General features: G+C 37.8%; 1 protein-coding gene and 2 long non-coding RNA genes across 3 annotated transcripts; 1 reads left to right on the top strand and 2 right to left on the bottom strand.

Annotated features, from left to right (window-relative positions):
• Positions 1-4,260: 4,260 nt before the first annotated feature.
• Positions 4,261-5,237, bottom strand: LOC145704608 (uncharacterized). Its single transcript, XM_081782072.1, has 4 exons — positions 4,889-5,237; positions 4,554-4,844; positions 4,382-4,513; positions 4,261-4,322 (listed from the first exon to the last, which is right to left on the bottom strand). The coding sequence occupies exons 1-4, from the start codon at positions 5,235-5,237 to the stop codon at positions 4,261-4,263; spliced, it is 834 nt and encodes a 277-aa protein (XP_081638198.1).
• Positions 5,238-6,176: 939 nt separating this feature from the next.
• LOC145710993 (uncharacterized) lies at positions 6,177-7,326 on the bottom strand. The gene is made up of 3 exons (XR_014135113.1): positions 6,663-7,326; positions 6,351-6,620; positions 6,177-6,306 (listed from the first exon to the last, which is right to left on the bottom strand). It is a non-coding gene; the product is annotated as an uncharacterized LOC145710993 (long non-coding RNA).
• Positions 7,327-8,007: 681 nt separating this feature from the next.
• On the top strand, positions 8,008-8,635 carry LOC145695293 (uncharacterized). The gene is made up of 2 exons (XR_014133683.1): positions 8,008-8,115; positions 8,158-8,635. It is a non-coding gene; the product is annotated as an uncharacterized LOC145695293 (long non-coding RNA).
• The last annotated feature ends 5,453 nt before the right edge of the window (positions 8,636-14,088 follow it).

Raw genomic sequence — 14,088 nt, forward strand, 5'->3', positions numbered from 1 at the left:
CTATAATTTTATCATTCTTTTCCCTGACTTCACAGGTATAACATAAAATATAATATATATATTTTATTATTTTCTGCTCACACCTATCAGGGTTAATAAACTTATTCGAGATTGATTCCCGTGTTCCAATTATATTCAGTATAAAACCACCATAAGACGTCTTTCAGTCCTTCGTCTCTTGAAAAAAGAAAATTAACTGATGAGAATAAAATTTTCAACATACGGACATGCACCGAAAACGAAAGTCTTTATAAAGACATGATGCAAAAGAAGAGATTTCGAAAACTGCATCCTGAAAATTTGCCCAACTTGTTGGGATGTTCTATCTCTTTATAGGAATCTAATGGTTTTAACATTTATCTGGAAGATGATTTTTATTGCGCCTCGAAAGAAGAATTCAATGCAATACTTATGAAATCAATGTCATTGTACCATGAAGAAAACAGATTCAAGGTGATTTTTGAATCTTATTCATCAAAATTTGAGCACAAATTGACCTTTTCTAAATAGAAGATGTGAGGGAGAGTGCAAAATTATTCACTAGAACACGTGGACTCTTGAATTCATTTATTTGCATCAGTAATTTCTAAGCTCGTCATTTCTAAAGAAAACAGATTTGCGAAATCGAAGATTATTTCTTGATGAAGCAAAGTCAGATCAGTAATGGAGTGGTTTATATTGAAAATGAAGCTGAGAGAGCAATTCATGGAGAAAATTTAAAGGAAGTTATCAACTTAAATTTTTTTTTGCTGCCTTTCCATGGTTAGTGTTTCTTCAATACCTGAGCGAAGATCATTAAATAATATACCTAGATTGTGGCTTGTGTTAAGGCAGTACCATCCCAGGTACTGTTTAGGCTATAATTTTCTATATCGAGGTCCGCCTTTTTGATAACTAGAAAGACCATTACTGTGATTCGAAATATCGCCGGCGCTGAAGGTATCTTTCTTAGAATAATCAAAATCCATTTCGCATTTCGAGTTATAATTGACTGAAATTGACGCACAGAGTTAGCATTATTCAAGATTAAAATTAAAAATTCATTCAGCAAAGAAAATCATATCCTCAGGAAAAAGCTTCTCGAATTTACAAGACTTCAAAAAAGTAGTTTTCGAATAATTATTTATTAAGAAAATCGACTTTTGATATTTAAAAAATAGGAGAAAGAAAGTAGAAGCAGGCCGATATTAAATTATTCAAGCGCTTGAATTTTCCAATTTGATTCAAAGCCCACTTGTTCAAAAAAGATGATGAAAGAAGAAACGGTTCTTTCGAAAGCTTTAGTAGAGAAAAATCCATTGAGCATACGAGCGAAGATAAAGGTCTTGGAATTCTGCCTGGCTTGTTTACCAGGTATTTGTTCTTTCATTTCTCCAAAAAAACGATTCAGATTGGCTTCATTTTTCCCTGGAAAGTGGGAAAGGAGCATTTCAAGCGGCGGTTTTGCTGATTGTTATAAGCACTCTTGCTCTTGGTGGATTTCATTTTGTCGACGGGTAATTTCGTGATTAGAAAATTTCTTGTACCTTTTTAAGCCATCAAAGGGAATTTATGATGAAACTACAAATGCCAATTATGATTTCTACCATTGGATGCGCGATTTTCAAAAGGGATCTCAAAAATTAAGAATTTTTTCCCCGTTGATTGACCTTTTTTCGGCTCGAATCGACAATTATAATCCGATAATTTTGACCAAAATTTTTGCCATATTTTCGAATAATCTAAAAATATCCCCTATTATTAACAAATTTCGGTTTTTTGAGCCAAAAACCAAATCTCTTAAAATTTATGTTGGTCAAAAAACTCCTTCATTTTGACTCAAAAATTTAAATTTTTGAGATCTCAAAAGTCCTCATTTTCCTCCTTGTTTTCATGATCATCACTTTCCGCAGAATACGAATCTACAATCGGTGATTTTCTCCCCCCATCTCGTCCCCTTTTCAAACCCTTTTCTAGACATCACCAAAAAGGCGTCTGCCTGCACCAACCTTCCGACAGACGCACGACCCGAGTAAGAGTGGTAAATCACAAAGTGATCCTTCTCCAAAAAACCGACCACGACGACTATTACTGCAAAGATCCTCAAGAGGCCCTTCCATGAATCATTCAACGCGAGCTTCAAGTGTACAGACTCTTTCAACACTGAAATATTAATAAAAATACAAATTTAAAAACCCCAAAGGGTTGAATCAAAAACCAATAAAACTGAAAATTTTATCGAGCAAAAATATGAGGGCTTGGAAGATACTGGGAAAAACATCTGTTTTTTTTTTGTCAGGGGCTGACTCAGGTTTTCATCACATAGGGGTCTATTGATTTTCTTTTGAAAATTTGGGCCACATTGGGCGACATTTATCGATATTCGGCGAAAAACGGCGACATTCAGCAATATTTGGCGACGTTCAGCGACAATTGGCGATTTTCGGCGACATTCAGCGGCATTTAGCGGTATTCGACGACATTCGGCGACATTCGGCGACATTCGGTGACATTCGACGACATTTAGCGACATTTAGCGACATTCAGCGAAATTCGGCGATTTTCCCAGGGCGCGCCTTAACCTTAGCCCGCCAAAAGTGGATTTTCTGGGGTACCCGCCAAGAATATATATGGTGCATCCTCCATTGTAGCTCGACACCGTATTTGGTTTCTCATGATTTTATTAGAAGTCTTTGTTAAAAAATAATTTTTTTGATGTAGTGAGGTGTCTTCATGATGATTCTAGAGTTCATTCATTCAAAAACCCACTTACTGGAATTTTTAAATTGAGGATCAGAGAAGCTGACCAGGGTAAACTTTCGGTTAAATCGCTGGGAAAAAGCTGGGGTACCCGCCAAAAACACCATATATGGTGCACCAACAATTGTAGCTCGACACCATAAATGGTGCATGGACTTTTTGCAAAAATAAGGGTCTCCCGACGCTAAGGTCTTTCAGAAACTGGTCCAAAATCCCTACATCGATAGATAATCGATCGAGCCGTCTCAGCGTATCCTCAGTTTTCCAAAAAATTTTCAATGTTCATCACAGTGAGCAAAAACATGAACGATTCACGAAATGTGGTGTACCTTGGCGGGCTAAGGGTAAAGGGTAAAAAAGTTTCCAACGTCGGAAAATAAAATAAAGCGTTTTAGGTTTGTTGGAAAATGATCACGAGTCCCAGCTCGAATTGCACGTGATTGAAGGCTATTGCGATCAGTTTATTGAAACGAAAATGAGAATCGATAATTTTTTCTAACTAAAAAATTCTAAAAACAAGAAAACAAAGCTTTCAAGAAGTATTTTTTCTCCGCAAATAAGCGCGCCAAGCATGTTGAATTTTAAACGCAGCAGCCTTTCTTCGCTTTTCCGCATTTTTGAAAAAGAAATCTTTTAATTATGGTTCGAGATGAAAATAAAAAATAATTCTTAAAATTATGAACCTTTCCTAAATCCTCTAATTCGGCCAAATAAGCTTCCATTTCCATTTCAAATTTCATCGTCTCAAGCTGAAGTTCCATTTTCTCAACTCGAAGCTTTTCTTCGTTGAAAAACTCCTCATTTATTTCTTTTAAAAATTTTTTCTTTTGGCTAAAAACTCGCCACTGTCGCTGAATTATTCTTGCCGCCTCTTCTTTACAGATATCATTCTTTCTTTTTGAACCTTTTTCTGCGAATTTCGTGAGAGTATTAGACGCTAAAAATTCTTATTCAAAAAATAGTGCGTAAAAACAGACCTGTTGAAAATCTTTGAGAAGCTCGATGTTTAATTCTGAGATTAAAGTGATTCTTTTTTAGTCCATTCTCTTCCATGAATTCGCAGTTTTACAAAAAAAAGAAGAAAAATGAGTCAACATTCAAATAGAGACTTTCTGTTTGAGAAGAAAAGGACAATTGTTCTTCAAATAATTAACTCAATCGAAAATTTTTGTATCAGGAAAAATCGTTTATTCGGAATCAAAATTTTTGTTTTTCAAAGCAGATCTCCAAGTCGTCAAAGTAGTCTTCTCTTTTCCACCCTGGATATGCCCCTTTGACATGTGCCACATCGCAAGTTTCCACCAGAGCAGATTCGAGTTGGTCGATCCTTGATGAACAGTGATTGGTGCAAAGATCATCATTTCCACGAAAACGGCAAAGACTGCTCCGGCGATTTCTGACAGCCACCAGAGCCAGTGGTAGTTCCAATCAGAATGCATTATTGCTGGGCCGAAAACGCGGGCTTTCTCTGATTTAAAACATTTTTTCTTCTCTTTAAAAAAGGGGTTTTCAGTTCTCAAATCAATTTCCTGGATTCATGCAACCAGCGCCAATGTACCATCCACCAAAGACACCCTGAGTCACTGTCAGGCCGATTACTAGTGGAGTAAGGGAGTGCTATGGAAATGGTTCATTTTGGAACTTTTCCTGTCGAAAAAATATTTTGAGAACCAAAACTGATATTCAGGGTCCAGAACAGCTGCAAGAGCGACGAATGCCATCATGAAAGTGAAGAAAAACTCGGCCCAGAAGATTGCATTTAGATCAGACGATTCTAGAGCCAGCTCAACCTTCATCAATGGCGATTGCTTTACCTGTAATCGAAATAGCGCCAACAGGAATGCCCCTGATCAGTGCAGCAAACCAAGCAGCAAGAGCAGAGCCAACAAGTTGCGCGCCGATATTTGGCACTAAAAGTCTCCAAGGAACAACTCCAGCGACGCAGAAAGCGACAGTCATGGAAGGGTTGAATTGGATGATGCAGATGTCCCAGAACATGGTGATGATGATGGTCAGGTTGATTCCGGCGGCGAGGGCGAAAACGAGAGGAGATGCTAGTCCTTCGGGGTGGTCGGGGCCGGGTTGAAGCATGCAAGCCCAGAAAACTGAGCATAGAATGGATTAAGTTCTAGTTTTAATTCTTGTTAACCCAGCATGAAAGTAGCAATACACTCGGCCAAGATCGGCTTCACCCATTTTTGAAAAAACTGCGCGTACTTGAAGATGCCCTCGTATTTGAGCTGAAATGCGATCGGCATCTTTTCCAGGTGAGGAAGACCATTGTGTCTGTTGAAATGACCATCGTTGTCAGTCCAGTCGATGGTTTTGTAATTGTCCTCGAAATCGCCAGTCAGGACGTTCATTGTTGAAAAGAGCATTTTCGCGAGGACGCCGTTTTGAAGATTCTTTTGTTTTTTGTGATGATCAGTTGTGATTTTGATCGCATGTTCGTGCTCTTTCTCTTTTTTGGAATTCAAATTATTTTCTTCGTTTTTCATCCTTCTAATTTTACTTATTCGTTGTTCAAACTTGATTTTACGGTATTGCGATGATAAAAGAGTTTATGTAGAAATACGGAATTCATGCCACCAACAGATATCAAATAATTTTTATCAATAATGATATCAAAATGTTGTCTAAGGCTTGTAAGAAAGGGATAAAAGAAGAATTTTTACCCAAGAATTCCTGTTTTGGTTGTAGGAATATCAATGCTCACTCCTCTCTTCTCCAGCCTGTTTTTCGCATCGAGATAGCTTTTCGGATAGTCAACCATCGCGTCTTCTCTCGATGACCTCGGCTCGATTCCAGGTTGAAATTTTTAGTTTTAATAAATAAGAATAATTTTCTTGATATTTTAACCTGCTATCCTCGTTGTCTGACAGCATAAGAGCCTTCTGGCAGAGCATCAACTCTGACGAGGGGTGTGTTCATTGATCAGAATTCGATCGTAAAAGTCGCTTTCTAAGTCTTTTTTGCTAATCGTGGCCGGATAACCTTTTTTTATTTATAGTGATTAATGATTTGTTTCACTTTGAAGGTTCTTTATTAAAAAAATTCGCAGCTAAATTTGTGCAAGCTCGGTATAATTCGACGGCGGAGGACATTTGATGATCATCCTCGATCTCTGCGGCTGATTGAAATCCTCATTTCCATTGTCAGAGTGTCGCAAGTGGCGATAGTCGACTTTTCGATTCGGACTTTTTCGACAGGAGCGGCAGTAGCTGATGAAGTAGTCGCGAGGGCAGCAGCTGCAGATCCAGCTCATCCAGCGGAAACAATTCAGCTAAGGTGAGCATTAAAAATAGTGAGGAGGAAAAGAACTTACATCCGTGTGGCAGAAGAATTTTTCGATAGCGATTGGGCAGTGCATCAGGAGGCAGGCGATGGCGAAAAATAATAAACTTGCTTTTCCGGGTAAATAAGATGAAAAAAAATTTTTGGCGAAAAATAAACCCGATCCTGTGATAATAAAAGCGGTGACATAGACATCAAAGTCGAGCTGAATGTCGAGATAGTTTTCAGTCGCATGTTTTGAAAGATAGAGAATTCGATTCTCCTCGTCATAGGCTAAAATATACTTACGGAGCCATTTATCTTTTGAAAATTTTTACCATAAGTCATGTTGAGTCCTTTATGTCTCCCAAACAAGTAGCAGTCTGAAAGATTGCCCCGCGGAATCGCACTCGTCAAATCCACCAATGTCCCCTTTTCTGGATTGAAGGTTTTCCGACAGGTGGCGCAAGTTTCAAAGTCCGAGGCTCGGACTCCGAGCCAATCATTTGCTGCCCTTCATCGGAAGAAATGTAGCTGGCGCAAGAGAGGCTCTTGTTGAACTTGTCATCATCGGAGAAAGAGCAATAAGAAGTGTAGCACACAACGCACTTGATTTACTTGATTAGATTGAAAACTAAAGAGTCCTTTACCTGAGTAATAAAATATCTCTCAAAAGGAGTAGCGTCAAGACAGGAACTTCGTGGGGCGAGCCAGTAAACACCGTCGTTTTGCCGGGTTCCGAACCGATTTACTTTTTCGTTGATTTTGGTGTAATCGGAACAGATCTTTGCTTTCTCACTGCAATCTTAAATTTACTTGCTTTCATCTTTTTTTCGAAAACGCAAGCCTATTCAGCTTCTCTACCTTGCCATTTATAATTCCGCAAATCAAAAAAACTTCCAAAACAAAATCGAAAAAGAAAGACAAAATTTGAAAGCTTCATTTTCAGCTGACTAAAATCTCTAAAAGAAAGAGACGAGAGCTCAAAATCTAGAGATCGCATCTTTCATTTCTCCGAAATCTTACCGTTCTTGGCCGTGGAAAATTTTAATCTTGAAAGAAAAAAGAGACACGCAAGCAAAAAATTCATGATTATCGAAAAACCATGCGAGTTCTATTACGCGTTGAGCGCAAATAAAAATTCTGAATGTTTGCCTATCGTCGAATTTAGTCGAAAAGTCGAAAAACTAGAAAACTGTATGAATTTAGTCGAAAAAGTCGAAAATAAGTCGAAAAGTCGAAATTTAGTCGAAAGTCGAAAGAGAAGTCGAAAAGTCGAAAGCAAGATAGTGATTCTTTCGACTAGATTTTCGACTTTTTCGACTAAATTTTCGACTTGTTCGACTAGATTTTTCGACTTTGTCAGCAATATTGCTTTCGACTTTTTCGACTAGTCGGCAATGTCGCTGACTCATAGGGTCAAGTCGAGTTGAGTCGAGTCGACTTATTTCCACAATCAGTTTTCGACTAAGACTCGACTCGACTTCGACTTTAGTCGAAACTCGACTAATCGATTTAGAACCCTGAGTATAAATAATTAAATGAAAACATAAGAAATGAATTAATTACAAATAAGGGAAAGTAAACCAAGTGTAGAACTCATTTAATATTCGGTTTACGGCTTCTTTCTCATTCTGATACTTGAATTCTGCCTTGAAACTTGAAACTCCTCATCTTTCGCGCCAACATCTATAGAATTGTTTTTGATGCCCTTGCTGCCCTTGTTGCCCTTGTTGATATTTTCAGGTTTTTCGCTTTTCAGACAGGAGCGGCAAAGCTGATGAAGTAGTCTCTTTTTACCAAATTACAGATCAGCAGTTTAATCTCGCTTGAAAAAACAGACATTTTGATTCTGAATAAACGATTTTTCCAAATACAAAAAACACAATTATCATGATTATTATATTCATTTGTTTTCAATATTTTCTATTGAGTCTGTTATTTAAAGAACAATTGACCTGTTCTTCTCAAACAGGGGTATTTGAATGTTGACTCATTTTTTTCTCATTTTGTAAAACTGCGAGTTCATGGAAGAGAATGGACTGAAAGAGGATCACTTCAATCTCAGAATAAAATATCGAGCTTCTCAAAGATTTTCAACAGGTCCGTTTTTATCGCTCTTGATTGTTTTAAAAAAAATTTTAGCGTCAAATACGCTAACGAAATTCACAGAAAAAGCTTCAAAAAGAAAGAATGATCTCAGTAAAGAAGATGCGGCGAAAGTCATTCAGCGACAATGGCGAGTTTTTAGCCAGAAGAAGAAATTTTTAAAAGAAATAAATGACGAGTTTTTTAACGAAGAAAAAGTTCGAGTTCAGAAAATGGAACTTCAGCTTGAGACGATGAAATTTGAAATGAAAATGGAAGCTTATTTGACCGAATTAGAGGATTTAGGAAAGGTTCATAATTTTAAGAATTATTTTTTATTTTCATCTCGAACCATAATTAAAAGATTTCTTTTTCAAAAATGCGGAAAAGCGAAGAAATGCTGCTGCTTTTAAAATTCAACATGCTTGGCGCTCGTATTTACGAAGAAAGACTGCTTCATGAATTTTTTTTTTTGTTGTTTTAGTTATTGAAAAAATTATCGATTCTCATTTTTGTTTCAATAAACTGATCGCAGTAGCCTTCAATCACATGCAATTCGAGCTGAGATTCGTGATCATTTTCCAACAAACCTAAAACGCTCTACTTTATTTCCGACTTTGGACATTTTTCTTACCCTTTACGCAAGCATTTCGCATGCCATAAAAAGACCAGGCAACTGCAGCTTTCGAAAAAAAGATAAGTCTCAAAAAATTCATTGTCTCGCAGAAATAATTTCAGAAAAGGAAAGCAACACAGTTTTTATACAAAAAAGCTGATCAATATCAATTCTATCAGGGATCAGAAAGTTAATTTCGAAGTGACTCTTATAGATGCCCGTGGGCACGAGTTCGAAATTGTAATTAGAAAAATGGAAGCGAGGAGAATCGTACCAGTAGTTGCATGAACAAGAAGATGAGCGATGAACTACTCTTCATATTTTATTCAAATCAGCGCCTGACGTCAGGTCCTCTGAAACTCACCCGCCAGTCGTACTTTATTTTTTGCAACTAACAAACGACTTTGACACGGCTTAGAAATTAAAATTATTAAAAGAATCAAAGTTAGTTTTCTGACTTTAGAGACAACTAGAAAAAATGTTCGCGATGCTGTTATTGTAAGTAAATAAATTTCAAGAAAAAATTCGAGGCAATATTTCATGTTGATAATAGCCATTAAGGAGGTGGTATGCGGTCTCGTGGGATTTTAATCCTGCGAACACTGAAGTGCCTGTCGTGGGATTTTTAATCCCATGAAATGAAATATACTGTCGTGGGTTTTTAAAAATCCCACGACAGGCACTTCTGTTGTCGTGGGATTTTCAATCCCAACAAACCACATTTCGGGCCATTATTTTCGTGGGATTAAGGACCCCCGTCAACAATTTTCCTCAAAAAATCGAAAATTTCAAAGCAGCTTCTTAGTGTCCCTGGAAGCTTAATTCATCAAGAAAACTTGTTCGGAGCAATTTTTGTCAAATATAAAAATCTAAAATTGCGATTTTGAGAGTGTTGGAGTCGAGATAGAGCCCCAAAAAATAAACCCTTAAGGGGGTAGAAACAGATTTCTCGATTTTGGACTGCTGCTACATAAAAGAAAACATAAGATTTATTTATGTAAACGGTTATTCCTCATAAATGTTCCTAGAAAAGGGGTTGAGGTTCACAAAACTGTGGATGAAATTTGTTTAACTATCAGGTGACTCGAGATATTCGTGTTTGAAAAGTGGCGAAAATCGAGAATTTCGGAGAGATGAGTTGCTTCTGAGCCCGCTTACTCAAAAATTGATGACTAAAACAAATTTTGAAGGAGATGCTCCTAGATCTTACATGTTTCTATCTAGACCTGAAGAGAATATTTGAAGATAAAAGATTCTCTTGTCTGTAGCGCCGGTCAAAAATCGCCTTTTTCTGAAAAAAGCTGTTTCTACCCCCTTAAAATCGTTTTTTGAGCCGTAGAATCCATTTCCGGGAAAATTGATTTTTCGAAAATTGTTGATGGGGGGAGGTCCTTAAAGGCAAGTTAAAGTCGGACAGAACCAAGAATAAGAGGTGATTTTTTGAGACTTGGTTTTGATTGGCCGGTAGGCCAAATCCAGCAAGTCTATTGGCCACCAAAAATGAATATTCTTTCTTTTGACAACTATCAGAAGTTTTCATTTTTGAGCATATTGTCAGAAACAGCTTTTTGTCAAAATCAGAAAATGCAGAATTCGAGGAAGTCCGCCAAGGAAAACACATGAGTCGCTCGATTTGTGCGCTTGTCGAACAAAGTCACATGATGAATCTTTGATTCTCTGGATGCGCTAATGACGGGCCGACTCTGAATGAGGACGATCAACGTGGCCGTCCACTTAAAACCAACTCTGTTTTTTTCTTCTTGCAAAAGAGGAAAACAAAGTGGTTTTCGTTTAAAAACTTAAAGTAAACAATAATTGATATTTAAAATATTCAATTAACGCCGGAACGCATAAAATTTTTTCAACGTCGAACGCAGATCGTACCAATTAATTGGTATGCCCCTTTCACCCCTTTTTGGCAATGAAAATGATAAGTTAACTGTATAAGTGATATAGATAAATAATTCTCAGACGCTTAACTTCAATTTTATCACCATATAATACCCCTATCATAACATAAATATGAATAAATATGCAAATTTCCAAATGTGTTGAAATGGCATTAAAGGGCGTTGTACCAATTAATTGGTCGCCATGCGTTTCGGCGTTAATATTCTTTTGCTTCAAATCCCAAAATTTTGGTCACTTGCCAAAAACGGGTTAACAAAAAAGCAACCGTTTTCTCCAAAAATATGCTCCAAATTGCATTACAAGACCTCTGGGACAATTTTCAAAAAGCGCCACTAATTTAGTTAAAATCGGGCCAAACTGCTCTAGGTCGTTACGTTTCCTTCTCTTCTCGGATAAATTCGATATTCAATCAGCCAACTAGTCCGATAATACGCATTTTAGGGAAGACTGAAAGTTGACAAAAGAAGAGCAACGAATGATTAAGCCTGAAAAGCGAATATCACCGAGTTATAGAAAAGTCGACTTGTCGGCTGAGCAAGAAAGCGCCGTTCAGTTTTTGTTGAAGCAAAATGAAATCAGGTAATTTTCAATGATAATGATGATTTTATACAAAAGAATAAAGTCAACAAAATAATTTTTATTGATCCTGATTTAACTAAAAATTGAACTAAACCATTTTATCGAAGTGCATTTTTGGATAACCAATAAGATTGTTGTATCTGGCCATCCAGCCAATCAAAACCCTGATCGACAAAAATTACATTTCCATTAATTGATTTCTCCGTAAGAAATTGATCAGGGTTTTGATTGGCCGGTAGGCCAAATACAGCAATCTTATTGGTTATCCAAAAATGCATTTCCATAAACTGGTTTAGTCGAAAAATTGGGGAGGTGTCTGGAACCGACAAAAAATTTCGACGAATTTTCCGTGGAAATTTTCAACCAATTAGAAGCCTGGATTCGGCAAACTGGCCAATCAGCAGCCGAGTAGCTGCCTACACAAAATTTGTCGAAATTTTTTTGTCGGTTCCAGACACCATCCCCAAAAATCGACACTTATTTCGATATTTATTCCTCTTGTCCTGTCAAAAAAGCGTCTAACCTTCGATTTAAATCAACTACAACCCTTTTGTCTGAACTCATTTGTTCCTTTGAAAATATTCTCGTACTTGACGGAACTTTGACTTGGAATTGGTTTTCCCGATTTTAAAAATGCATTCGAATGCGCTCCAAAATTAATCATTTTCCAAGGAGCGCTCCAAGAATTCCGCAGACAACGACGATCGTCCTCGACGGGCGCAACAGCTCAGTTGTTCTCAACAGTTCGCCACTCAGCCGCCCAATGTCTGTTCGCTCGAGCAAGGGCGCGCAGAGTCCGTACGGATTCTCTTACGGGTAAACTCTTGCCAGTTTGAGGTTATTACTTTTGATTCAGACAGTTCACGAAGACGCAGGCGGAGAATGTTATTGTCAATCAACCGCTGTAAGTCTAATTATTAACCTTCTTTGTTAATTTTTGATGAAATAATGGGGATTACTCGAGTTAAAAACAAAAAAACAGCCATCCCCTGGGCTAAGCATTCTGTGTAGAGAACCTACGTCAGGATCTAAAAATCATATACGAAAAGCCTCGGAGCGGCTTTTTTCATAAGAAGCCGCAAAGATTGGGAAGTCGATGTCGCCTCGAAATCTTTGCGAAGCCGCTACGCGGCTTTTGATTTAAGGGGGTGGTGGTCGAGAATTTTTTTATGATTCTTGATTTTCGGCATATATTTTGATTCTAATAAAGAACAAACATTAGATATTTGTTTCTTGATTTTTTTTCTAGCTTCGAAATCATGGATCAGGCACGTTTGTCGCACAGAATAGCCGAAAATGACCAAAAATCGGAAGATGATTACTCAAAAATACCAAAAAACGTGATTCAGCTCCACTTTTACACTAAATAACAGCAATTTTTCCACAAAATATTTTTTTCAGACTAAGTCGCCAACATAATTTCAACCCTTTTAAATTCATTTTCGGTTAGAAAAAATAAGATTTTTCGGTAAAATTTTGCGCTCATTTGTCAACAGAAGTCTGATTCTCGACCACTGATTCTAGACACTGACTCAGGTTTTCACCTGCACAGGTTCTAGGACCTACTGATGGGGTGTTGGATAGCGGAAAAAATCTCATCGAAGCCTGGGTTGGGCTTGTAAGGCTAGTAACCAGACATCCCACTGACAGGCGCTCTGATTCGTCCGTTTAATTTTTCTCGAATTTTCCATAAGATTCACGTAACCCGTTTTTCCAACATATGACGAATCAGAGCGCCGACCAAGAAAATGTGTGGTAACTGGCCTCACTAGCCTAACTCAGGCCCGCTTGAGATAGGCACTCTGATTCGCCACAGCGCTCTGATGGAAATTCCGCTATCAAACACCCCATCAGTAGAATCCAGGTCGTTTCTGATGATTTTAATTGATAATAAAGTCGAAATTAAAAATTTAGGACGCGAAAAAATTGCCGAAAAATTGAAAGCCGCTGTGTTTGCTGCTGGAATTGTTGCTACTGCTTTTGCTGTTGGAAGAAAGAAACGACGGTCAAGTTTTGTACATTTTGCTGAAAAGGATTTTTTCTGCTCATTTGCTACCTCAAATATATTTTTATAAGAAAATGAAAAATTATCGCAAAAACTTTGCTACTGTTTAATCTAAATCCTGCATTTTTTGACAGAGAGAAGCAGTTTAAACTCTGCTGATAAGAAAATTTAATAGACGGCAGTTTTTTAAAAGGTGAATTACTGTCGCGAACAAGCTTTTCATCCGTCTAGCCATTTTTTATCAGAGATAACAACAAAAAATTTTGTCTAACATTTTGTAATCAGATAAGCAGCACTTTATCACCACCGCGAAGGTTATAAAAGCAGTCAAAAAGAAAAATCTTCACTTTGTCTTTTTCTTTGAGAAAAAAAGAAGAGATGAAGATTTCTTCAGCGCTTTTTGTTCTTCTAGAGAACGCTTCTGGCCAAACTGTTGGAAGGACACATTATGGTACAGCCTACGGTGACATGGTCTTTTCCGGCTGTCAGTATGAACGGATGAAAGTAATTAGGAGCTTTGGTTTCGTCCAGTTTTGAAATAATTTATAGAATGATCCCCGACTTCAAGCTGGTGTCCACTTCAACTACGACGGATCCAGCTGCTCCTCCCCAATCCCGCGACATTTTCCGACTTGGCGCGGTTACCAAGACGACTCCGATGGCAAGTTCATCGTCCCCTTCTTCTTTGACTCCGAGTACAAAAACGCCGAGTACGATGGTTATACTGGTGAACGATCCGTTCGAGACTCAGCGAGATAAACGACCTCCTGAACGTCAAGTTCGTCGAAATTTTTCAAGACGAAGTTGACTTGTACCCAGACCACATCGAAATCGTCAGCGAGGAGAATGATGACTTCCTGAGCGCTTGTGCTTCTTA

Source organism: Oikopleura dioica, chromosome 1 (assembly GCF_907165135.1).
Source record: "Oikopleura dioica chromosome 1, OKI2018_I68_1.0, whole genome shotgun sequence".
Classification (NCBI taxonomy): Eukaryota; Metazoa; Chordata; class Appendicularia; order Copelata; family Oikopleuridae; genus Oikopleura; species Oikopleura dioica.

Coding starts and splice junctions, on each gene's coding strand:
- LOC145704608 (XM_081782072.1), bottom strand. CDS start 5,237: ATGAAAAACGAAGAAAATAATTTGAATTCCAAAAAAGAGAAAGAGCAC. Junction 4,514..4,553: donor TGGCGCTATTTCGATTACAG/GTAAAGCAATCG, acceptor AGCTGGCTCTAG/AATCGTCTGATCTAAATGCA. Junction 4,323..4,381: donor ATATTTTTTCGACAGGAAAA/GTTCCAAAATGA, acceptor TCGGCCTGACAG/TGACTCAGGGTGTCTTTGGT.